The 27,013-nt window shown below is 35.8% G+C and overlaps 2 protein-coding genes across 18 annotated transcripts in view; one reads left to right on the forward strand and one right to left on the reverse strand.

Annotated features, from left to right (window-relative positions):
• rb1 (retinoblastoma 1) overlaps positions 1-3,808 on the forward strand; it is a 201,428-nt gene extending 197,620 nt beyond the window's left edge. The window contains 1 exon segment of the mRNA XM_069889674.1: positions 943-3,808. Within this exon segment, the coding sequence (XP_069745775.1) occupies positions 943-1,016 (74 nt within the window). The 3' untranslated portion in view covers positions 1,017-3,808.
• LOC138738776 (RCC1 and BTB domain-containing protein 2-like) overlaps positions 1-27,013 on the reverse strand; it is a 241,865-nt gene that overhangs the window by 17,974 nt on the left and 196,878 nt on the right. For 5 of the 17 annotated variants that reach the window (XM_069889678.1, XM_069889676.1, XM_069889677.1 and 2 more), the window contains 2 exons: positions 24,796-24,926; positions 3,326-7,037 (listed from right to left, as the gene is read on the reverse strand). In XM_069889678.1, the coding sequence (XP_069745779.1) occupies positions 6,897-7,037; positions 24,796-24,926 (272 nt within the window). In that variant the 3' untranslated portion in view covers positions 3,326-6,896. Of the gene's footprint in view, positions 1-3,321; positions 7,038-24,795; positions 24,927-26,826; positions 26,895-27,013 lie in introns of those variants that run through there. The other 12 variants (XR_011341727.1, XR_011341725.1, XR_011341730.1 and 9 more) reach the window with 6 other exon arrangements.

Below are 27,013 nucleotides of genomic sequence, written 5' to 3' on the forward strand. Positions count from 1 at the left end.
GATTGTTCAAAGGGATAAATGAGCATTTGGGATAACACATCAGGAGCACACAGAGGATGCTCTTTTTCTGACACACCTAAAATATTTTTGTTGTGTCTATTCATCTTTCAAATCTGTCTACAAATTCCCTTCCTGTATTTTGGAAATAAGAAATACAGCAAGCCCTTTTATAGCTTTCATTTTCAACCATCTTTTCATGTGCCCCTCCTTTGTCTGTATCCTCCCTCTCTGCAACATGCATTTCTTCTAATATTATATTCCCCTATCTTTATAATCACCATTTTGTGTTATAATCCTGTACATTATGAATATTTCTCCACTTTTCCATATCTATGTGAAATATTTAGTTTTCACTTATGGAGTGCAGTATATTTTTTCCCACTATCACTAGTTTTCTTGATGTGTTTGTTTCTCCAACCTCATTATTTCTAGTCTATCCTGTTTATAACTTTCATAACTTAACAATTTGATTTTATATTTCCTTGTCCATTTAAATAACTCTTGTGTAAAAGTCACATTACGATACTTGAGAGAACAAGTTGTCAAGAGTAGGCATAGAACAGAAGAGGGTTTGAAGTTATGTAAAAAGATGAACAGTATTTAATTCCAGACAAGAGAATAAGAAAACTAGTTAAGAAGTCAGTCCTCCTTAAAGCTTATTTTATACACATGTAATCGATTGAGGGTGCTTTTTCTGGCTACCTAGTCCAGCAGAGCAATGTGACTGAAATCTGTCACTGTACAATTTTTAAAAATAGCTCAATTGTGTGAGTTTCAGCAGGAGTAATGGGTGAGATCCTCAACAGCAGATAAAAATGGTGCTCTAAGATTTGGAGCATAAAGTCTTATCCTTATTATAATTCCATATTTGAGTGTGTAAACTGATTTACTCTGCTAAGATAGCAAATGAACAGAATTCCTTCATTATTTGTTCTTCTACAGCATCTACAAGAAATAAGATACAAGAGCAGAAAATGAAAGATGGGGACAGTGACATGAAGAGGGATGAAAACTGACATTTATCACTTCATCTGATGCACGAGAATGATCTGCAGCAGCAGAATTCTTCATTTCTGGTCACGGCTGATTTTTTTCCCCTTTTTCAGATTTTGTTTTAGAAAGGAGTATTTCTTTTTAGAAAATTAAATTAGAACATTTCTTAAATTATTTTAGAGGGTTGTTTCCCTTAACATAATGCCTTAAGGGACATATTTTCTTGTGAAGAGTAATAAAATGTATAAGTAAGTACAGAGCAGGATTGATGAAAGTACTATTATTTTACCATTGAGCATTTCAAAAATGACTCTTTAATCTGAATTCTGCAACAATGAACATGCCATACCTCTCAAATTATTAAAACTATTGAATCTCCATTGCCAGCATCTATTTTGTTCTCTGGCATGTTAATACAGTTTGTATTGATGTACTTCTTGCTTGTTGCTTTCTCAATATTTCTACGGATGCAGCATTTCTTATGTGACAACCCCAATACTTAAACCATTGATCGTCTGATTTGTGTGGAAAGGCAGAATGTAATTCTGATCCTCTACTTGAAGATGTGTTCAAAGCACTATGTCCCTGCCAGGTTCAATCAGTGGATGAGCTTTGTTATGCAAAATGGCTACACCTTTTTTGACTCCTGTAATTGAGATCTTCACATTTCTCATGTTGCTAATCGGGACATATCCAGGTCAGTGAAATGAAATTCCATCAACTTTCATCATACTCTAAAGGTAGGGAGTTTTTTCTTTTGTACAAAAATGGCCACTTAAGTTTCAGTAGCTATTTTACATGAATTCATATGCACATCCTATTTGGTCTGGGTCTGTACAAAGCAATGCAATAAAAGTGATTAACTTTATTGATGAATGAGGAAAATGTGGCCTTAAGTATGTAGTATGTACACAGAATATGAATATTTCAATTTTATTGATTTTTAAAAAAATGATGTCTAAGATTTTACTCTTACAAACTAAAACAAGTTTGTCTTTAGTTGAATTACTGCACCTATCAAAACCTGGTTCTCGTATTGAGGCAAACATTTTGCAATATTAAGAATAAGAAAGAGCATGCACTTAAATAGCACCTTTAACAACCTCAGGACATCCTTGAGAACTTTGCAGCCAGAATACTCAGAAGTACAGTTGTAATGCAGAAAGTATGAACACGAATTTACAAACAGGAAGGTCCTAGTAAAATAAGTGACACAATTATTGATAAAACTGATGCTGAAAATCTAATATAAAACATTTAAAGCTGGAAACACTCAGCAGGTCACGTAACTTCTATGGAAAGAAAAAGTTATATACAATACATCATATAGCCTTCAGAACACTTAAAAAGTTGAAAGTTCCTGACAATTTTGATTCTTTTGTGATGGCAACAGCTGTAAGAATTAACTGCTTTTGTCTGTAACAGCTTGACAAGTTCCATTGATAAATGGTCTTTCACCAGGTACCCAGTTCTTAAGAAAGATCTTGAACTGAGACATTAACTTTTTCCCGTGGATGTTGCCTGACTTGCTGAGTGTTTCCAGCCTTTTACATTAAATAAATAGATCATCTTTTTTTTGGATAAGGGATAATTAATTGCTGGCCAGAACATAGGTGGAACACCTTGATCATATTTAAATAGTGCTAATGGATGTGTTGAGAGGATAAAGTTATTACTTTAACATTTAACCTGAAGATCAACTCAGAGAGAATAATACTTCCTCCTCTATACTGTATTATGTGTTCATATCTAGAGTCTGAACTCCAGAATTTAGTAGGTTCAACCTCCAGAATATATCTGGTGTTTGAACACTGGAGGCAAAAGTGTTTATGCTGAGTTAAAGCTGATACCCATTGAAGTAACAAGTAATGATGTGACTAAGAACATATATTTAAAACAGTACTGAATTTCACGTTTTCAGAATTTTAAACTTATGCACCATTTAATTTTGCAGAGGTTACCAATATGCATAAAAGCATCATGTACAAATAAATAAATGGATGAACATTAAGCCAAATGACTCAGCACCTCGCACTGTATACCTCATGTATATGGGACGTAATCTTAAGAACTAAAATGTAGACGACAAAAACAAACTGTTGAAGGGTTTTGCAATCTGTTCATCAAAGTAATCTCTGCTGTAGTACCAATAAATATTTGTACCTTTCATTCTAAAGGTAATATTCTGTAAGTGATCAGTTCTGCCTTGTGTGCAACAGCGAGCTGTGAGGACATAATGTTCTTGTCTCCAATGGCTTGATAAGATCTACCCAATATTTCTGTCAAATACCATCCAGGTCTGTACTCATTTTTGTTCAGCAAGATACCTATTTGTACTGCACATTATGGATGAGGGCACAATGTTTATTTAGTGAATAAAATCTGTATGGGATTGTTTTTCTTAAGATAAGTCATAGATGAACTGTCAGCACCAATGGGAATCCTTTCCTCAAGAGAAAAATAGGTTTTTTCCATATTGTCAGTAAATATACTGAGTCCCCAATGGTTAATATTTTCTCTAAATGTCTTCATCTGATTGTTTCAAAAATAGCAGTCATCAAGCCAGAAGGTTTCTCTCGCCCACTCACAATATGTATCATCTTGAATTATTAGCACTTTACTGATTGCATCCAGGCAATAGACCAGTCATCATGAATGGCTGCAAGTTACCTATTCAGCACTGGACTATAGTTTGTTCTCTTCAGTGTCTATTCCACTCGATTCTTATGCTGAGGCAGTTGCTAAATATATTTTGTGGAAAGCATCAAGGTTTGTGTGTGTGTATATCTCAATAATAAATGGCAACATTTTCCAATTTTCAACAATTTAATCCTTTATTTTTAGGTAATGATTATGTCAGAGAAGCTAAATGTTTCCAATTTTAATTAAATAAATTGTATTTAGTCAAATGAAATGTCAATATCCAATTGCAAAGCTAACTCTATGCTTTCAATGTAAATTAACAGACTCTACTGAATACTTCCTATTTTAAGCATAAGGTATTCCTGAATTTGATAGTAACCGTTGAAATCAAAACTACTGTAACAATTCTGAAATAGAACTAATCCTATGTAAAAAAAAACTTATTTAAAACAAAATTACAAAACAAATTACAATTCAGTACCCAAGACAAATAGATATAAATTTGCTCCTTTAAATTATAAACACATTTTCCAGTCATTACATTTTATTCTTTGGTTTTTACATTAATAAGCTGTTATAATCTTGTTGACAAACGTGATTAAACATTTACCACTGAGATCTGACATATACACAGGTCAAATGTTCACTCATCTACTTAAATCTTTACATTTCCTTTCCATTATAGCAGGTTGAAATATTCAGCTCAATGAATATATGGAAACAATACGAAGCTGTTCTGTTAAATATGTTAGATAATTTCACAATAGTATTTGCTCAACATTTCCATAATACAGTAAAACCCCCAGTATTTGGCACCTATGGGATTGGTTGATGCCGGATAAGTGAATTTTCCAGTTGAAATGGCATGTTGTGTGATGGGTGAATTAACCACTAGGTAGCGCGAATTTTAAACCTGTTTTTCACCTCTTTATTTTCTGCAATTTTTTTTTCCCGAGGCTGCCAGATGCGTGAATTCCAGGGATTTTACTCTATCAGTAGGGGCAGAGACAAACAAAAGTTCTTGAAAACCTGTCTCTAAATCTGCACCCAAATCTGATAAATTAACAGAACTTTTAAGTATAAACAGAATTGTACATCAGCCAATGTAAAATGTAACTAGACTTCTGCTTGATGTTTTAAGAAGAGGAGGAATCTGGTCAAAGTAATAGAGGTTACATTTCATCCTTCATTACATTTAATATTCCAGTATCTTTTGTGCAATACATAAGTGACTTTATGACTCTGGAAATAAAGGTAATTACCTATTTGATTAAATAGTCGTAGGGATTGAGAGTGACTTTGAGCATTAGCTGATCTAATGCTTATACAGGTATGCACCACTCAACATCCATTTGGGCAATGTCCGACCACATATACAACTATGGTCCCATAATTATTCAGTTACCGCAAGCAAGTCCACAGCAATTTAGAAAAAGTGATCACTAGCTATAGGAAATTGTACGCTGAATACCCAAACTGATCTGACTGCCCCACTCTCTCCCTACAGCCCTTTATCAGTGCCAACTAATCCTGCTCTCCCCACAGCCCCATGTCGGTCCTCTCACTGGCCCACTCTCTCCCCACACTGATCCCACTTTCCTGCTCTCTCTCCTACAGCCCCGTGTCAGTCCCCACACTGGTCTCACATCCCCCTGTCGAACTCTCACTGATTCTACTGCCCCGTCCTCTGCCCACAGTCTCATGTTGGTCCCCAAATTGATCCCTACTGACAAATATAAAGTTTACAGGTACACTACAGTATCCCACATAGGTTTGCTAAGTATATAATATGGTGTTTGCACAACATCCACCTTGTATTATGCCCAATTTCACAGAACATATCATGGACATTAAGAGGCAGGTGCAAACCTGTAATCTGCAAGAAATTACTTTTTGATATAGTTTGACAGGGAATCTTTAACGTCATGCAGAATAAAAATAGTCACAAGGTAATAAAACTGATATGAGCAATCCTGCACAGATTCCTTTCAAATTTTTAGGAAACAAGAGGTGGTTCAAGCCAGCACAACCAAGCAAATGTCACAATTGAAAGTAAGAGCTGGTTGCTTGCCAAGGATTTATGGTATTAGATTTTGGGGACGGTTTAATCTGCTGCAATAAGGTGGCCACTAATAGATCCAGACTCCAATGGACATTGCCTAGAATGTATTGTGGTTTAAAATGCTAGATAATTAAAATATATTTGTGTCAATCATTTGGAAAGTTTCAGTTGTACAATTCGAGCAGCACATTTAGCGCAACACTGTAACAGCGCCAGTGGTCTGAACCGGGGATTTGAATCCCGTGCTGTCTGTAAAGAGTTTGTATGTTCTCCCTGTGTCTGCGTGAGTTTTCCCTGAGGGGATCTGGTTTCCTCCCAACCTTCAAAATGTACTGGAGGTTGTGGTCTGAAAAGGCCTGTTTCCATGCTATATAACTAAATTATGTCTAAAAAATACAACAATTATCTCACACCAAAAGTCTAAGTATTAAAATGTAGGAAATATCACTGGTTCAAATGTGAGTGAAGATGACTTCGTACTTTCACTTTTGATTACATAAAAATGCATTTATTCTAAATGGGCTAGGCTACATTTTACAGCTGATATTGCCAGCAGTTTTGAGATTATAATTTTATGGTAGATGGAACAATTGACAGCAATACAAAATCTCAGACATTTGGAACCACAGCATTAATTTCTGAAGGCAAAACCAAGACATTTAGTTCCAAATTACATTTTAGATATAATTTAGTAGTTGCATAGAAAGCATGATGAGAGATTGAATTTTGTAATCACATCTCATGTTGTAACTGATGTTGAAAATTAGGTAACATCTGGAAATGTGACACCTGTATCACTCCTTTTGCTAACCTTCCCCAATGAGGTGAAACGTGTATGCTTCTGGGTGTATCTGGGTTTAATTTCTGCAGCTGGCCATTATGTGTGATTTAAGGGAAGAAAATGCAGACAAATCCTGGCTGCAGATCATAGTTCTGCATCCACTTGCTGAAATTGTGAATCTCTGAGTTCCAATACCACCAAATAGCTTATTTAAGCTTAATATTATGAGAGCTACTTGGTCAGTCAGAATAAGCATCTATTAAACCACATTTACTCCTACCAAAGGTGACATTAGAAGGTTCTGTTGCAGAAAAGCTAGAGTACAGAGGAGTCAAAAAGAACCTCTCCAACCCCTCTCAAGGGAATTGTAGTTTCCAAGTCAAATCATCACCACCTTTGGAAATTTGATTTGCTGCTTCAGTTCCGGAATGCCCCATGTTTGCCAGCCTTACTGATGAAATCCTTGAGGAGCTCATGGTCCATGTCAACAAAGCCCCGTGTTTGCGTCACGGCTGTCAAATGATTGACACAGAACTTAAAGCAAAACTCTTCCAACCCCTGGAAAAACAATCAGCACTTCATTTATTCAAAGGCAATTCTGTTATGTGATATTAAAAAAGATTTTGGTATATTAACACTGTCTATAATGTCAGGGAAAATACTAAGAAGTTTCTTTGATCATCTGAACCATGGTCTAACTTTTTTTTAAACCTCAACCCACCTGCAGAACTTTGAAATCATTTTTTCTTTAGTTAAATATATTTATCATTGATTGTTCTTTCTTTTTCATGACTTTTGTAAATGGTGATAGAATTTTGAGACCATCAGTAAGAGTTCAGGGTTAGCATGTTTCATAGAACACAGAATAGAAGAGCACTGCAATAGTCCTTTAGCCCATGATGGCATGCCCACCTTTATAAACTTATTCCACATGAATCTAACCCTTCCCCCCCCCTCCCGCACAGCCCATTACCCTCCATTTTTTTCTTGCATCAATGTGCCAATATGTCTTTTAAATGTCCTATTTTATCAGCCTCTACCACCACCACTCTCTGTATAGAAAAAAAAACCAAACTTTTAACATCTCCACTAAACTTACCTCCACTAACCTTAAACAGATGCCCTCTGGTATTGACTATTGCTGCCCCGGGAAAAGGTGCTGGCTGTCCACTCTATCTATGCCCCTCATATTCTTATATCCCTCTCTTAAGTTGCCTCTCGTCTTCTGTTGTTCCAAAGAGAAAAGCCCCAGCTCACTCAGCCTATTTCATTGAGGGTGAAAGGCAGAGATCTCAAGATTAGAGAAATTTGGATGGCAAAGGATTCTGAAGGTTTAATCAGAAAATAAGCTTATGACAGGTATAGTATAGCATAGGCAATTGGAATGTAGAGTGGGTAAGATAGAATTTACAAAAAGAAATTAGGAGGGAAAATAGGGGCTGTGAAATATCCTTGGCAAGTAAGATTAAGGAGAGTCCCATGACATTGTACAAGTATTAAAAGAAAGAGGGTAGCCAGGGGAACAAAGAACTAATAGACATGTTTAACCAGGGGATGTGGACGAGGTAATAAATATTTCTCGTATCTATTCACCAAGGAGAAGGACATGGAAAGTAGTGAGTTCAGAGAGGAGGACAGGGATTATGTGGAGCAGGTCAGAATTAAGGAGGAGGTATTATTTATGCCATGTGATGCATTAGGGCCAAGAAATGACAAGAGCAGAATGTGATCCCAGGTTGCCAAGGCTGAGATTTTTCCATCTTCATTAGCCCCAGGTGAGGTACTAGAAGAATGGAGGATAGCAAATATTCTTTTATTTAAGTAGGACAGGAGGGATAAGCCAACTGTGCCTTACATAATCAGTAGGGGAATTATTGGAGAATATCCTAAATGATTGGATTTAAGTACATTGGAAAACCAGGGGCTTACCAGGGATAATCAGTATGGTAGTGTGTAGTGGAAATATTGTCTCATTAATTTGATTTTTTTTTGTTTTGAGACTGTAACTAAGATGATTGATGAAGGCACCCTGATAGACTTTAGTAAGACATTTGACAAGGTCCAACATGGTACAAAGGTTAAGATCGTATACAAGACATAGGAGCAGAAATAGTCTATTCAGACCATCGAGTCTACCCTACCATTTAATCATGAGCTGATCCATTTTCCCACTTAGCCCCACTGACTGGCCTTCTCCCTATAACTTCTGATGCCCTGGTTAATCAATAACCTATCAATCTCTGCCTTAAATACACCAATGACCTGTCCTCCACAGCCACTTGTGACAATAAATTCCACAGATCTACCACCTTCCAACTGAAAAAAATTCCTACACATCTGTTCTAAGCAGATGTGATCCAAGACGTTAACTAATTTGGATCCAAAATTAATGTGATAGGAGGTAGAGGGGAACGTGGAAGGATGCTTTTCTGATTGAAAGTCTCTGATGAGTGGTGACGTTTGTGATGTGTATTAATGACCCAGATGTCAATGTAGGGGATCTAATCAGCAAGTTTGCAGTTGACAAGAAAGTTGGTGTTATGGATAATGAGGATGGTTTAAGGATACAGCAGAGTTGGGCAGAATTTTATCAGATGGCATTTAATCCCAGCAATTCAGAGGCAATGGATTTTGATAGAGGGATCTCTGAGTTAAATCCATAGTTCGCTGAGAGAGACTACATATGTAGATAGGGTGGTGAGGAAAGCATATGGCGTGCTTCCCTTCAGGGCACAGAATATTGTTGGAACTTTACAAAACCATGGTTAGGCCACTTGAAGCACTTTGTGCAGTTCTTAGAGTTATTAGAGATATTAGTGTTGCCAGAGGCTGATTAGATCAGTAATCAGGCAACAAGGTGGAAAGGAAAAGAAAAGCAGAAATAATATTTGTTTACACAGCAAGTTGATGTGTTCAACCTGAAAGGATGGTGGAGGCAAATTCAATGTCGTCATTCAAAATGGAATTGTATAACTAATAGAAAAGGGATAAAATATAGCTCAAGGGAAGATCAGAAGCAAAAGGTAACCAGAACAGCAGTAATATCCTGAGGTACTTAAAATGTACATTATCTACAATATGGAAAAATTAAGACAAGAAATGTTTGATCAGAGATAGGAGAGAGGATACAGTGGTTTAGGAAAGAAGTTCCAAAAAGGATTATGACTTCTGCAAGTGATGCAATTACAACTGGCATATCCAGAAGGGTAGATGCTGCAGTTATCTTGCAGGGTTAGAATGCCTAAAGGAGATTGCAAAGACCCTGGTGGGGGTAAGACCATAAGGGAATTTCGAAATGAGGATAAGCTACTGAAGCTTTGCTTATCCAGGATCAAAGTCATTCAGAATGCAAGCACAGGCATGATATCAAATGGTGGCTGTTTTGAAAGCCCTCAGTTTGCCAATATAACCATAAAACAATTACAGTACATAAACAGGCCATCTCGGCCCCTCTAGTCCCACCTACCTGCTCCCTGTCAATAACCCTCCAATCCCCTCACATCCATACACTTATCCAACCTTCTCTTAAATTACAAAATTGACCCTATTGAAACCACCTCTTCCAGAAGATCATTCCACTCAGCCACCACTCTTTATAAAGAAGCCCCTTCTCATTTTACTTTTAAACCTTTGCCCCCTAACCCTTAACTTATGACCCCTCATTCCAATCTTACCTATTTACATCTACTCTATCTATCCCCCTCATAATTTTAGATACCTCTGTCAAATCCCCCCTCATCCTTCTATACTCCAATGAATAAAGACTCAGTCTACTCAATCTTTCTTTGTATTCTAGATACTGCAATCCAGGCAACATTTTGTATCTTCTCTGTACCCTCTCTACCTTATTGATAAAAGATAGAGAAGTTAACAAGGCATACAAGATCAACTATTAAGTTAAGTGCAAGAGTAAATATTTTTACACCACAAGCTAAAGAAGACCAAGTCAGGTGACATTATAGAAGAGGAACAAGGTGATCCCTGTGTATTTGATATCATCAAATGATCTTGGGGATCCAGTACATCCCCAAGATTATGAACAGTCTGATTTACCACTAATAGTTTTTGGAAAGCGCTGGAGTTTGTGATTGACAATGTAAACAATAGCTGAAGGAATTTTTTTTGCTTTTCTATGTTGAATGCTGGATAAACAGTTAAATGCTGTGGAGAGTTTGAGAAAGTTTTCTCATGATGTAGAGCTGAATAATTTGAACTTACATTTATAAACTGACATGTTTTTAAGATGAAAGAACACCCAAAGGGGGGATTCTGGAATGTTTACTTGAAACATTACAGATAAATCTCTTGACATTGACAGAGCAGATAAAATGGAACCATCCCAGTCAAGTTCTAATCAACACTGGAAGAGAATAGTCCACTGTGTCAGAGTAGCAGAACAATCAGAAAAGTTGGGATGATTTACATTTGTTACAGCCACAGAGGATGTCATTGGAGACCTTAACAGATGTTCTATAACATTAGAGCCTTAGCATCAGCTCTTCTGCTACTGAAACCTTTATTTGTGGTTTTTAAAAAAAAACATTAGTAGTATGGAAGCATAGAAATATTACTGGACTAGTAATTCAAAGGCCTGGACCATTGATTTCAAGATCAAATCCCACCGTGACTTAGGAATTTAAACTCTGTTAATTAAATAAATCTGAAATTTTAGATATGGATCAAGAATATACTGATCTTAGAGCTATTCTCAATTCACATCAAGAGTAATAATGAAGGGAGGAGTCACGTGATGGAGTAGTGGCCGGACGGTGAACTCCAGCCCTCTCCAGAAAAGTCGGGAAAAACAAAGGAAAACACAAAGGCACAGAAATAAAAGTTAAAGAAAAGTGAGTATAAAGGTGGAAAGAAGATGGCGACAAAAAAAGAAAAATCGAAAGCAACGGTAAGAAGAGAGGAAGAGAAGACAACGGAGGAAGAAGGTGAAGGCCTTACCTGTTCGAAGAGGCCCGCGGTGGAGAGAGAAACCCGCTCCCTCAGGTCGGTAGATAGTGGACTACAAAAATGGCTCTCTGAGCCGAGTAAAAGTGCGCAACCGCGCATGCAAAAAAACACACCGACGGGAGGGGGGACCAGCTGGGGAGTCGATCTCCAGAGCCGGCAACGACAGCTGCAGAACACTTGCAGCAAGAAGAGACCACAGAAGACAATGGAAACAAGAAAGAAGAGAAGAAAAGGGCAACAAAGAAACAACAGATGGCCAACCCAGAGGAAGAAGAAGAGGAAGAGGAAGAGTACAGGGAAATAGAAGAAGAAGAGAAAGGCAAGATAAGGGTTGTACTTTCTCTTATTAAAGGATACATGGAGTCATTTAAAGAATGGCAAACACAGGAATTTAATGATTTAAGAAAAAGAATAAACAACACAGAAGAGAAAATGAATAAAATAGATATGACCTTAACAGAAATGGGAAAGAAAATGGAAAAGATGGAAGAGCGGGCAGTAGCAGCAGAAATGGAGGTAGAAGACTTAAAAAAGAAATTGGAGGAATCTAATAAAAAAGCGATAGAGACACAAGAACTGTTAGCTCAAAAAATAGATATAATGGAAAATTATAACAGAAGAAATAACATAAAGATAGTGGGGCTTAAGGAAGATGAAGAAGGCAAGAATATGAGGGAGTTTATAAAAGATTGGATCCCTAAGACCCTAGGATGTCCAGAACTACAGCAAGAAATGGAAATAGAAAGGGCACATAGAGCATTGGCCTCTAAACCACAACCACAACAAAAACCAAGATCTATTGTAGTAAAATTCCTAAGATATACTACAAGAGAAAAGGTACTGGAGAAGACAATGGAAAAAGTAAGAGAGGGCAACAAACCACTGGAGTATAAAGGGCAAAAAATCTTCATTTATCCAGATATAAGTTTTGAACTCCTAAAGAAGAGAAAGGAGTTCAATACAGCAAAGGCGATTTTATGGAAGAAAGGGTATAAATTTATACTAAAGCATCCAGCGGTATTGAAAATATTTATACCAGGACAACAAAACAGACTATTCTCGGATCCAGAAGAAGCACGAAAATTTGCAGAAAAATTACAAAAATAGACTGAGGGATGAAGACGGGTAATGAGAGTAAAAATGATCACGATTGATATGTATGTGGGTAAAGAGGTATAAGAGTGAATAGATACAATGTGCATACGTGAATGTATCTGTTCTTAGAGGAAAATATAGATAGTATAGACAAGAATTAATAAGGGAAGGTAATGGAATAGAGAGAATAAGGAGGGAATTAAAAGAGTGACCTTTGTTACATATGAAAAGTGAAATCTTTTCTGGGGGGGGCTGGGTGGGGGGAAATAGCGGTCACTGCAAAATCAGTTGACGCTTGCGAGTGGATTCGCAAACCCAAATGGAGAGGGGAGATGTGGTTGTCCGACAAGGGATAAAGGACAACTCAGGAGGGGAAGGGGAGATTGGGGATAAAGAAGATAGAAATAGGAGAATAAGGAAAATGTTGGATGTTGTAGGAATGTTGTCTTATAAAGAGTTGAAAATAAGAAAACAGAAATGGAAAAGGAGGAAAGGTAATGATGGAAAAACGGAAAGAGAAGATAAACAAAGTATAAAATGGCTACGCTGAACTATATGACTTTAAATATTAATGGAATACATAACCAAATTAAAAGGAAGAAACTACTAAATTTACTGAAAAAGGAAAAAATTGATATAGCATTTGTCCAAGAAACACACTTAAGTGAATTGGAGCACAAGAAATTAAAGAGAGATTGGGTAGGACATGTAACAGCAGCATCGTATAATTCAAAAGCAAGAGGAGTGGCTATATTAATTAGTAAAAATGTGCCATTTAAAATAGAAGAGGAAATAATAGATCCAGCAGGGAGATATGTTATGATAAAATGTCAGATATATTCGGAGTTTTGGAATCTACTTAATGTATATTCACCTAACGAAGAAGATCAAAAGTTTATGCAAGATATCTTTTTGAAGGTAGCTAATACGCAAGGGAACATACTAATAGGAGGGGATTTCAACCTGAATTTGGATCCAAATATGGATAAAACGGGGAAAAAAATTAACAGAAAGAACAAAGTAACCAAATTTATAATTAAATCAATGCAAGAAATGAAACTTTTGGATATATGGAGGAAACAAAACCCAAAAGAAAAGGAATACTCATACTACTCGGCTAGACATAAAACATACTCAAGAATAGACCTATTTTTGTTATCAGCTAGTACGCAGGATAGAGTAAGAAAAACAGAATATAAAGCGAGAATACTATCGGACCTTTCACCCTTAATATTGACAGTAAAGCTAGAGGACATCCCTCCAAGAATGTATAGATGGAGATTAAACCCCATGCTACTTAAAAGACAGGATTTTAGAGAATTTATTGAAAAACAATTAAAAATGTATTTTGAAGTAAATACGGAATCAGTGGAAGATAAGTTTATACTATGGGATGCAATGAAAGCATTCATTAGAGGGCAAATAATAAGTTATGTAACCAAGATGAAGAAGGACTATAATCAGGAAACAGAGCAGTTGGAAAGGGAAATAATAAACATAGAAAAAAAATTAGCAATGAAGGAAGATACAACTAAAAGAAGAGAATTGGCGGATAAAAAAATAAAATATGAAACATTACAAACATATAAGGTAGAGAAGAATATAATGAAGACAAAACAGAAATATTATGAACTAGGTGAAAAAACACACAAAATCCTAGCATGGCAGCTTAAGACAGAACAAGCTATGAAAATGGTATTGGCATCAAGGAAAAAAGACAAACAAATTACATATAATCCAAAAGAAATTAAGGAAAACTTTAGAGAATTCTATGAACAATTATACCAAACTGAAAAAGAAGGGAAAGAAGGGAAAATAGATGAATTTTTGACTAAAATTGAACTACCAAAACTACAAATAGAGGAACAAAATAAATTAACAGAACCATTTGGAACAGTAGAAATACAAGAGATAATAAAAAAATTACCAAATAATAAGACACCAGGAGAGGATGGATTTCCAATAGAATTCTACAAAACATTTAAAGACTTATTAATTCCGCCCCTCCTGGATGTAATCAACCAGATTGATGAAACACAAAGCTTACCAGATTCATGTAAAACAGCAATAATTACAGTAATACTAAAACAAGGGAAAGATCCACTCTCACCAGCGTCATATAGACCAATATCTTTGCTAAACACAGATTATAAGATAATAGCTAAACTATTAGCAAACAGATTAGCAGAACAGGTACCGAAAATGGTAAATTTAGACCAAACTGGATTTATCAAAAAAAGACGCACAACAGACAATATTTGTAAATTTATTAACTTAATTCATGCAGTAGAAGGAAATAAAGCACCTGCAGTAGCAGTTGCTTTAGACGCAGAGGCCTTCGGCAGAGTAGAATGGAATTATTTGTTCAAAGTATTGCAAAAATTCAGTTTACCGGAGAAGTATATTAATTGGATTAAAGCATTATATAAGGGACCATTAGCGAAAGTGACAGTAAATGGACATGTATCAAAGCAATTTAACTTAAGCAGGTCAACGCGGCAGGGATGTCCACTATCACCTTTATTGTTTGCGCTAGCTATAGAACCACTAGCGGAATTGATAAGAATAGATAATAATATAAAAGAAATAAAAATAAAAGACAGGGAATATAAAATCAGTCTATTTGCGGATGATGTTATAGTGTACTTAACAGAACCAGAACTATCAATAAAAGAATTATATAAGAAATTGAAGGAATATGGAGAAGTGTCGGGTTACAAGATCAACGTAAATAAAAGTGAAGCAATACCTATGAATAATGCGGATTTCTCAAAATTTAAGAAGGAATCTCCGTTCAGATGGCAAATGCAGGCAATAAGATACCTAGGTGTACAAATAAACAAAAATCTACGCCAATTATATAAACTCAATTATAATCCACTAATGAAAAAATTACAGGACGATTTAGAGCATTGGAAAGATCTACCACTAACACTGATAGGAAGGATAAACTGTATTAAAATGAACATTTTTCCAAGGATATTATACTTATTTCAGGCATTGCCAATACAACTGACAGAAAAATTCTTCAAAGAGTTAAAGAAAATAATAAGGAAATTTTTATGGAGGGGGGGAAACCGAGGATAGCACTAGATAAATTAACAGAATGGTATAAACAAGGAGGCTTACAATTGCCAAACTTTAAAAATTATTATAGAGCCGCACAATTAAGATACCTATCAGATTTTTATCAAACAAGGGAAAAACCAGACTGGACGAAATTAGAATTAGATAAAATAGGGGAAAAGATACCTGAATATAAATGGGATGAAAAATTGGTACAACATAGAACTTCTCCAGTATTACATCATCTCCTCAATATTTGGAAGAAGATTCATGTAGAAAGGAATAAAACAAATTATCAATTACCAAAACTAATATTGACACAAAATAAGCTACTCCCTTTTACAATAGATAACCTTTCCTTTAGAGAATGGGAAAAAAAAGGGATTAAAAGAATAGAAAATTGTTTTTCAGGAAGTAGATTCTTATCCTTTGAACAAATGAGAGATAAGTACAATATAACTGGAGATACAGCGCTGGCATATTATCAACTGAGATCCTACTTGAAGGATAAATTAGGAAGCAATTTGAGTTTACCAGAGGGAAGTAACCTTGAATATGTGATTACAGATACAATGTTAATCAAAAGATTTATAACAAATATATATATGAAACTGCAAGAAAAGGAGAATGAGGAAACAAATGGTAAAACTAAACAAAAATGGGAACAAGATTTAAATATAAAGATAAAAAAGGAAACATGGGAGAAATTATGTTCTGGAACGATGAGAAATACAATAAATACGAGGCTACGTATGATACAATATAATTGGTTACACAGACTATACATTACACCGCAAAAGTTAAATAAATGGGACCCAACAGTATCTGATAGATGTTTTCGATGTAAAAAAGAAATGGGAACAACAATTCATGCAATCTGGACATGTGAGAGAGTAGAAAAAATTTGGGATGATCTCAATCAGATATTAAATAAAATAACAGAAAACAATATACCAAAGAATCCAGAGATCTTTCTCCTAAGTAACATAAAAAACAAAGAATTTGGAATTGATTTGGAGGATGCACAAAAAAAGATTTGTTAAGATAGCCCTAGCCGTAGCAAAAAAATGTATTATGTCAACCTGGAAATTGGAAGATAATTTGAAAATACAACAATGGTATATAGAAATGAATAAATGTATTCCATTAGAAAAAATAACATATAGTTTAAGAAATAATATTGAAATATTCGAACAAATATGGGAGCCTAACATTAAATACAATAGCGAAAACCTACCGGGGACAAACATTACCTAAGTTGATGGAAGGAGAAGGAAAGAAAAGAATGGACTCAGTAGAATTTCTGGTGTATTTTTGTTGAATGACAACATTGTCTGACTGGTTTAATGCAACAAAGATTGAATACCTAAAATGGATGAGGGGGGGGTGTGGGGGGGTGGCTTTGGAGGAGGGAGGGGGGGGGGGAGAAAAAGTCACTGTATATGTGTGAAAAAGAAAAAGTGTATATCATGGCTAATGTGATTTATGGTGTGAAAAATAAAAAATTTAAAAAAAAAAGAGTAATAATGAAAGGAGGAGTCACGTGATGGAGTAGTGGCCGGACGGTGAACTCCAGCCCTCTCCAGAAAAGTCGGAAAAAACAAAGGAAAACACAAAGGCACAAAAATAAAAATTAAAGAAAAGTGAGTATAAAGATGGAAAGAAGATGGCGACGAAGAAAGAAAAATCGAAATCAACGGTAAGAAGAGAGGAAGAGAAGACAACGGAAGAAGGAGAAGGCCTTACCTGTTTGAAGAGGCCCGCGGTGGAGAGAGAAACCCGCTCCCTCAGGTCGGTAGAAAGTGGACTACAAAAATGGCTCTCTGAGCCGAGTAAAAGTGCGCAACCGCGCATGCAAAAAAACACACCGACGGGAGGGGTGACCAGCTGGGGAGTCGATCTCCACAGCCGGCAATGACAGCTGCAGAACACCTGCAGCAAGAGGAGAACACAGAAGACAACGAAAACAAGAAAGAAGAGAAGAAAAGGGCAACAAAGAAACAACAGATGGCCAACCCAGAGGAAGAAGAAGAGGAAGAGGAAGAGTACAGTGAAATAGAAGAAGAAGGGAAAGGCAAGATAAAGGATATACTTTCTCTTATTAAAGAATACATGGAGTCATTTAAAGAATGGCAAGCGCAAGAATTTAATGATTTAAGAAGAAGAATAAACAATACAGAAGAGAAAATGAATAAAATAGATATGACCTTAACAGAAATGGGAAAGAGAATGGACAAGATGGAAGAGCGGGAAGCAGCAGTAGAAATGGAGGTAGAGGACTTAAAAAAGAAATTAGAGGAATCTAATAAAAAAGTTATAGGGACACAAGAACTGTTAGCTCAGAAAATAGATATAATGGAAAATTATAACAAAAGAAATAACATAAAGATAGTGGGCCTTAAGGAAGATGAAGAAGGCAAGAATATGAGAGAGTTTATAAAAGATTGGATCCCCAGGATCCTAGGATGTCCAGAACTACAGCAAGAAATGGAAATAGAAAGGGCACATAGAGCATTGGCCTCTAAACCACAACCACAACAAAAGCCAAGATCTATTTTAGTAAAATTCCTAAGATATACTACAAGAGAAAAGGTACTGGAGAAGACAACGGAAAAAGTAAGAGAGGGCAACAAGCCACTGGAGTACAAAGGGCAAAAAATCTTCATTTATCCAGATATAAGTTTTGAACTCCTGAAGAAGAGAAAGGAGTTCAATACAGCAAAGGCGATTTTATGGAAGAAAGGGTATAAATTTATACTAAAGCATCCAGCGGTATTGAAAATATTTATTCCAGGGCAACAAAACAGACTATTCTCGGATCCAGAGGAAGCACGAAAATTTGCAGAACAATTACAAAATAGACTGAGGGATGAAGACGTGTAACGAGAGTACAAAAGACTGAGAACTAAAAAGACACATAAGTTTTGAACTCCTGAAGAAGGGAAAGGAGTTCAATACATCGAAAACGATCTTATGGAAAAAAAAACTATTCTCGGATCCAGAGGAAGTAAGGAAATTTGCAGAACAACTACAAAACAACCAGAGAGATGAAGATATGTAATAAGAGTAAAAATGACCACGATTTATATGTATGTGGGTAAAGAGGTATAAAGGTATACAAGAGGTATATGTGTATATGTATAATGTGCATACACGAATGTATCCGTATTTAGAGGAAAATATAGATAGTATAGACAAGAATTAATAAGGGAAGGAAATGGAATAGAGGGAATAAGGAGGGAACTAAAAGAGTGACCTTTGTTACATATGAAAAGTGAAATCTTTTCTAGGGGGGGCTGGGTGGGGAGGAGTTGCGGTCACTGCAAAATCAGCTGACGCTTGCGAATGAATTCGCAAATCCAAATGGAGAGGGGAGATGTGGTTGTCCGACAAGGGATAAAGGACAACTCAGGAGGGGAAGGGGAGATTGGGGCTAAAGAAGTTTTAAATAGGAGAATAAGGAAAATGTTTGATGTTTTAGGAATGTTGGCTTATAAAGGGTTTAACACAAGAAAACAGAAATCGATAAGGAGGAAAGGTAATTATGGAGAAACGGAAAGGGAAGATAAACAAAGTATAAAATGGCTACGTTGAACTATATGACTTTAAATATTAATGGAATACATAACCAAATTAAAAGGAAGATACTGCTAAATTGACTGAAAAAAGAAAAAATTGATATAGCATTTGTGCAAGAAACACACTTAACTGAATTGGAGCACAAGAAATTAAAGAGAGATTGGGTAGGACATGTAACAGCAGCGTCATATATTCAAAAGCTAGAGGAGTAGCTATATTAATCAGTAAAAATGTACCAATTAAAATAGAAGAGAAAATAATAGATCCAGCAGGGAGATATGTAATGATAAAATGTCAGATATATTCGGAGTTTTGGAATCTACTCAATGTATATTCACCTAACGAAGAAGATCAAAAGTTTATGCAAGATATCTTTTTGAAGGTAGCAGATACGCAAGGGAACATATTAATAGGAGGGGACTTCAACCTGAATTTGGATTCAAATATGGACAAAACTGGGAAAAAAATTACCAGAAAGAACAAAGTAACCAAATTTATAATTAAATCAATGGAAGAAATGCAACTTTTGGATATATGGAGGAAACAACACCCAAAAGAAAAGGAATATTCATATTACTCGGCTAGACATAAAACATACTCAAGAATAGACCTATTTTTGTTATCAGCTAGGATGCAAGATAGAGTAAGAAAAACAGAATATAAAGCTAGAATACTATCGGACCATTCACCCTTAATATTGACAGTAAAGTTAGAAGACATCCCTCCAAGAATGTATAGATGGAGATTAAACCCCATGTTACTTAAACGGCAGGATTTTAGAGAATTTATTGAAAAACAAATAAAAATGTATTTTGAAATAAATACGGAATCAGTGGAAGATAAGTTTATACTATGGGATGCAATGAAAGCATTCATTAGAGGGCAAATAATAAGTTATGTAACCAAGATGAAGAAGGACTATAATCAGGAAACAGAGCAGTTGGAAAGGGAAATAGTAAATATAGAAAAAGAATTAGCAATGAAGGAAGATACAACTAAAAGAAGAGAATTGTCGGATAAAAAAAAATATGAAACACTACAAACATATAAGGTGGAGAAGAATATAATGAAGACAAAACAGAAATATTATGAACTAGGTGAAAAAACGCACAAAATCCTAGCATGGCAGCTTAAGACAGAACAAGCTAAAAAAATGGTATTGGCATCAAGGAAAAAAGACAAACAAATTACATATAATCCAAAAGAAATTAAGGAAAACTTTAGAGAATTCTATGAACAATTATACCGAACTGAAAACGAAGGGAAAGAAGGGAAAATAGATGAATTTCTGACTAAAATTGAACTACCAAAACTACAAATAGAGGAACAAAATAAATTAACAGAGCCATTTGGAATAGTAGAAATACAAGAGATAATAAAAAAATTACCAAATAATAAGACACCAGGAGAGGATGGATTCCCAATAGAATTCTACAAAACATTTAAAGACTTATTAATTCCGCCCCTCCTGGAAGTAATCAACCAGATTGATAAAACACAAAGCTTACCAGATTCATGTAAAACAGCAATAATTACAGTAATACTAAAGCAAGGGAAAGATCCACTCTCACCAGCGTCATATAGACCAATATCTTTACTTAACACAGATTATAAGATAATAGCTAAACTATTAGCAAACAGATTAGCAGAGTATGTACCGAAAATGGTAAATTTAGACCAAACTGGATTTATCAAAAAAAGACGCACAACAGACAATATTTGTAAATTTATTAACTTAATTCATGCAGTAGAAGGGAATAAAGCACCAACAGTAGCAGTTGCTTTAGACGCAGAGAAGGCCTTTGACAGAGTAGAATGGAATTATTTGTTCAAAGTATTGCAAAAATTCAGTTTACCGGAGAAGTATATTAATTGGATTAAAGCATTATATAAGGGACCGTTAGCGAAAGTGACAGTAAATGGACATGTATCAAAGCAATTTAACTTAAGCAGGTCAACACGGCAGGGATGCCCACTATCACCTTTATTGTTTGCGTTAGCTATAGAACCACTAGCAGAATTGATAAGAATAGATAATAATATAAAAGGAATAAAAATAAAAGACAAGGAATATAAAATCAGTTTATTTGCGGATGATGTTATAGTGTACTTAACAGAACCAGAACTATCAATAAAAGAATTATATAAGAAATTGAAGGAATATGGAGAAGTGTCGGGTTACAAGATCAACGTAAATAAAAGTGAAGCGATGCCTATGAATAATGCGGATTTCTCAAAATTTAAGAAGGAATCACCATTTAGATGGCAAATGCAAGCAATAAGATACCTAGGTGTACAAATAAACAAAAATCTCGGCCAACTATTTAAACACAATTATTATCCACTAATGAAAAAATTACAGGACGATTTAGAGCATTGGAAAGATTTACCACTAACACTAATAGGAAGGATAAACTGTATTAAAATGAACATTTTTCCAAGGATATTATACTTATTTCAGGCATTGCCAATACAACTGACAGTGAAATTCTTCAAGGAGTTAAAGAAAATAATAAGGAAATTTTTATGGAGAGGGGGGAAACCGAGGATAGCACTAGATAAATTAACAGAATGGTATAAACAAGGAGGCTTACAACTGCCAAACTTTAAAAATTATTATAGAGCCGCACAATTAAGATACCTATCAGATTTTTATCAAACAAGGGAAAAGCCAGATTGGACGAGATTAGAATTAGATAAAATAGGGGAAAAGATACCTGAACACATTATATAAATGGGATGAAAAATTGGTACAACATAGAACTTCTCCAGTATTACATCATCTCCTCAATATTTGGAAGAAGATTCATGTAGAAAGGAATAAAACAAATTATCAATTACCAAAACTAATATTGACGCAAAACAAGTTACTCCCTTTTACAATAGATAACCTTTCCTTTAGAGAATGGGAAAAAAAAGGGATTAAAAGAATAGAAAATTGTTTTTCAGGAAATAGATTCTTATCCTTTGAACAAATGAAAGATAAGTACAATATAACTCAAGATACAGCGCTGGCATATTTGCCAGAGGGAAGTACCTTGAATATGTGATTACAGATACAATGTTAATCAAAAGATTTATAACAAATATGTATATTAAACTGCAAGAAAAGGAGAATGAGGAAACAAATGGTAAAACTAAACAAAAATGGGACCAAGATTTAAATATAAAGATAAAAAAGGAAACATGGGAGAAGTTATGCTCCGGAATGATGAGAAATACAATAAATACGAGGTTACGTATGATACAATATAACTGGATACACAGGCTATACATTACACCTCAAAAGTTAAATAAATGGGACCCAACAGTATCTGATAGATGTTTTCGATGTAAAAAAGAAATGGGAACAACAATTCATGCAATCTGGACATGTGAGAAAGTAAAAAAATTTTGGGATGATCTAAATCAGATATTAAATAAAATAACAGAAAACAATATACCAAAGAATCCAGAGATCTTCCTCCTAAGTAACATAAAAAACAAAGAATTTGGAATTGATTTGGAGGATGCACAAAAAAGATTTGTTAAGATAGCTCTAGCCGTAGCAAAAAAATGTATTATGTCAACCTGGAAATTGGAAGATAATTTGAAAATACAACAATGGTATATAGAAATGAATAAATGTATTCCATTAGAAAAAATAACATATAGTTTAAGAAATAATATTGAAATATTCGAACAAATATGGGAGCCTTACAATAGCGAAAATCTACCGGGGACAATCATTACCTAAGTTAATGGAAGGAAAAGGAAAGAAAAGAATGGACTCAGTAGAATTTCTGGTGTATTTTTGTTGAATGACAACATTGTCTGACTGGTTTAATGTATCCTAGATTGTATACCTTAAATGGACGAGAGGGGGGAGGTAGGGAGGGTGGGTTGGGAGGAGTGGGGGGAGAAAATGGCACTGTATATGTGTGAAAAGGAAAAACTGTGTACCATGGTTAATGTGATTTATGGTGTGAAAAATAAAAAATTAAAAATTAAAAAAAAAAGAGTAATAATGAATGGCGGAGGACACTCAATTTGTAAGGCCTAGACCTAAACCTACTACAGGTCAAGCACCCCTAATCAAAAAATCCAAAAACTGAAAAGATCAAAAAACCAAATTTTTTTTTTAGCGCCGCCATGATGTCACAAGTTGGAAAAAATTCACCACCTCCCTCGCTCATGTGGGGCTCTGATGCTCTGTTGGTGCCAGTTTGGTAACAACAGAGCTCTATGGGAGAAAACAAAATCTTTTGCTTCTGGCTGGGAAGATGCCAAATGGAGCTGGGTCCAAGTCTTCAGCAGCGACTGCAGCCAGAGTTGGCGACAGCAACTCCATTCTCAACATTGGTTGCAGTGAAGTCACCTCGGGCTCCTGGGCAGAAGCAGGGACCGTAGTTGGGACCGGCGGTGGTGGTGGGAAGGTGTCGGGGACTGGCGGCGGCAAAAGACAAAAAACAATAGTTAATGAGGCATATGACACTGGAGGAAATATTTGAAAAAGGCATCAAGGAGAATTTCTAGTGTTTGGTGCTGCAAAGGAGGAAAAACCCAACACCCAACCCCAACCAACCAATTTTCCCTTGCACCGATGCAACCGTGTCTGCCTGTCTCGCATCAGACTTGTCAGCCACAAACGAGCCTGCAGCTGACTTGGACATTACCCCTCTATAAATCTTCGTTCGCGAAGCCAAGCCAAAGAAAGAATTAAACATTTCATGTAAATTTTCCACTGTGGCGTCACGTTGGCACTCAAAAAGCCTGTTGATGTTTAACCACTGATACAGGTTTTCTGGTGATGCTACTGTGCTACATAGTTCCATTGTTCCAAAATCCAAAAAAAAAACTGGTCCCAAGAATTTTGGATAAAGGGTACTCGGCTTATACGTGTGATGTATCACTACTGTGTAACAAACACAATGCTGATTGGAGAAATTTAAGCTTCAAATTCCATGATCAATGACCTAAAATGTTCTCTTTTTCTCTCTCCACATGCTCAAAGGATGGTTTTTAGTGGACAGAACATGCAAGTTTGTATATGTGGTAGATGTAAAGCAATAAAGTAAAAAGTATTGACAATATTAAATATTAGGTAATATGAGATCCAAGATGGCAAAGTAGTAGTTAGGTGTTTTGTAGAGGAGGTCTTTAAGAATAATGTTCTCTTTAGATGGTTCAAGGACCTGAGCACAGATTTAACATGGACACACACACGTACTCACACACAGAGTTATGATGAAAAGAGAATCAGAGCTTTCAAGAGAGAACTGGACAGCTGTGGAAGATTATACTGAGCAGGGACTAACAGGATTGGTCAATTGGAAGCTTGCTTAGATTTGGCGTCCAATGCTATAACAATTCAGAGGAAAAAGACTGATGCAAGTTCAATGAAATAAAGAAGGGCTGGCAGACAAAATGATCAATTGATCTCAGCCTAAGTGTTGAAGAAACTTGTGAGGAAGAGAATAATTAGCTAGTCCTCCAAGCAAATATCATAGACCAGTTTTCCAATATTCAGTACTACATGAACTGAGATGTTATTTTCTCTATTAACTCAACAAAGTGGGCAAGAGTATTATAATGAACATATTGAACCAGGTACAGTTTATTTTCAGTCCCCTACCTTTGCTTGGTATTTTATTGCAGCTGAAAGTAAAGTGATGGCATTCTCCACTGAAATTCCTTGTTTAATGGTCTGTTCACAGATGGTTTTCAAGCTGTTTTCTCCATAAAATGCTGCCAAATCCAAAAGGCCTGCCAGATGAATAAAAGTAATAATATTTAGCTTTTTTTAAAATCCAAATAAGTTAGGCATATGTAAAATTCATGTTCACCATTAAATCAACATGTATTTTAATTTTTTTAATTTATGATTTTTGTGTACCTCACACTTGTGTGAAATGGAAATTAAGGCAGATGCCCATACATGTTTTCAATCATGTGCACCATGCCAGGAACAATATCCTCACAGGAACTGTAACTGATCATCAATAATTACTTAAATGTTTGTAAGACAAAGCCAATTCTCTTTGCTCTCACATATATTTCATACTTTCACAAACTATTTCATACCCTTCCCTGACTTCCTACTTCAGATTGTTCATACACACATTCATAGAAATTAATGATACAGGAATCAACCATTCAGTCCAATGCATTTGTGTTGGTTGAACCCAACCTGATCATACCTTCCACTGCTTGGTCTATAACAGACCTCCACATTTGTTCAAGTAAACATTCAAGTACTATTTACGATTTCAGCCTCCAGCACACTTCGCAGGCAGAAGGCTGAATCAAAAGCATTTATTTTTTCATTCTACTACTTAGTTTATATCAACCACCTTGTTTTTAACGACTCTGCTCAGGGAAATAGGTCCTTCAGATTTATTTTATTTCATCTCCTTATAATGTTATACATGTCAATTAAATACCTCTCAGCCTTCCCTATTCCAAAAAACACCCCAAACTTACCTCGTACTTCACAAATCTCCTCTGCACTCTACTGCAATATACTGGACTGTGCTATACACAATACTCAGAGCTGTGGCAATAATAAATGCTGTATCCAAATATCACATAACCTTATGGAGGGGGAGGGTGAGCAGCCAGATGTTGTGATCCACGTGGGGATCAATGAGATAGATAGGATGAAGTCCTGATAAGGGAATATAGGAAGTTAAAAAAGAAAAAGCATGATCTCAAGGGTGGTCATTGCTATCTGTGCATGCACCAGTGACTGTAGGAATAGGAAGGTGTGGCAGATGAATGTGTGACTGAAGAGTTGGTACAAGGGCAGGGGTTCAGATTTGAGGTTCATTGGTATCTCTTCCAGGGAAGGGTCTGACCTGTACAAAAAGGACAGGCTGCACCTGAACTGGAAAGGGACCAATGTTCTGGCAGGCAGGTTTACTAGAACTGTTGGGGAGGGTTTTCTCCAGTTTGGGAGGGGCTGGGAACCAGAATGTAAGTGCAGGGAATAGGGCAGAAGGAAAAAGCATGTTCTGAGTTTGTGGGGAAAGACAGGCAGGGGACAAAGCATAAATGTAGTTAGTTAGAAGGTTTCAAATGTGCCTATTTCAATGCTAAGGGTATTAGGAATAAAGAGGATGAACTTACAGCATGGATCAGTATGTAGAATTATGTTGTTGTGGCCGTTACAGACTTGGCTGGAGGAAGGGCCAGATTGGCTGATGGAAGTGCCCATATTTAGGTGTTTTAAAAGCAATAGAATGGGAGGTAAGAGAGGGGTGGGAGTAACATTATTGGTCAGATATAGTATCACGGTTATAGAAATGGAGGACACTACTTGAGGTAGTGTCAAGGGTCGGCACCTTCAGCATTAAAAAAAAATGAAGAAAACACCGCAGGTATAGTTTCATTACACATATGCTATGTACATAAGAACTATAATTTGTTACATTTATGAAATAAAAGAACTAGAAACAGAAAACAACTGACATTTTATTTCTGTTTGTAACAAAGCAAAACAACAAATTCTTTTGAACTCTTAAAAAAAAAGACACTGGCACGTATAAGTTTCAAATAAAATACACAATGCAGACCTGTTTGAGTCCATCCCTTATTTGTTGAATTTTTAAAAAAAGAAATATTCGCTTTAATTAAAAAGAGCAAACAAAAAAATGCCAGTTTGTACTTTATTCTGAAGGTTGCCATCATCCGTTGATTTCCTCAGTCGTGTTGCTATAGCAGTCAACCGGCAACCTAAATATTAAACACAACTACATCAGTTCAGGGTCCAATATAAAAATATATATTTGCAAAATAATAACTCATTAAATGATTTCTTTCACCTGGATAATGTGACTTCTGCACCTGAACCT

This window comes from Narcine bancroftii, chromosome 7 (assembly GCF_036971445.1).
Source record: "Narcine bancroftii isolate sNarBan1 chromosome 7, sNarBan1.hap1, whole genome shotgun sequence".
Classification (NCBI taxonomy): Eukaryota; Metazoa; Chordata; class Chondrichthyes; order Torpediniformes; family Narcinidae; genus Narcine; species Narcine bancroftii.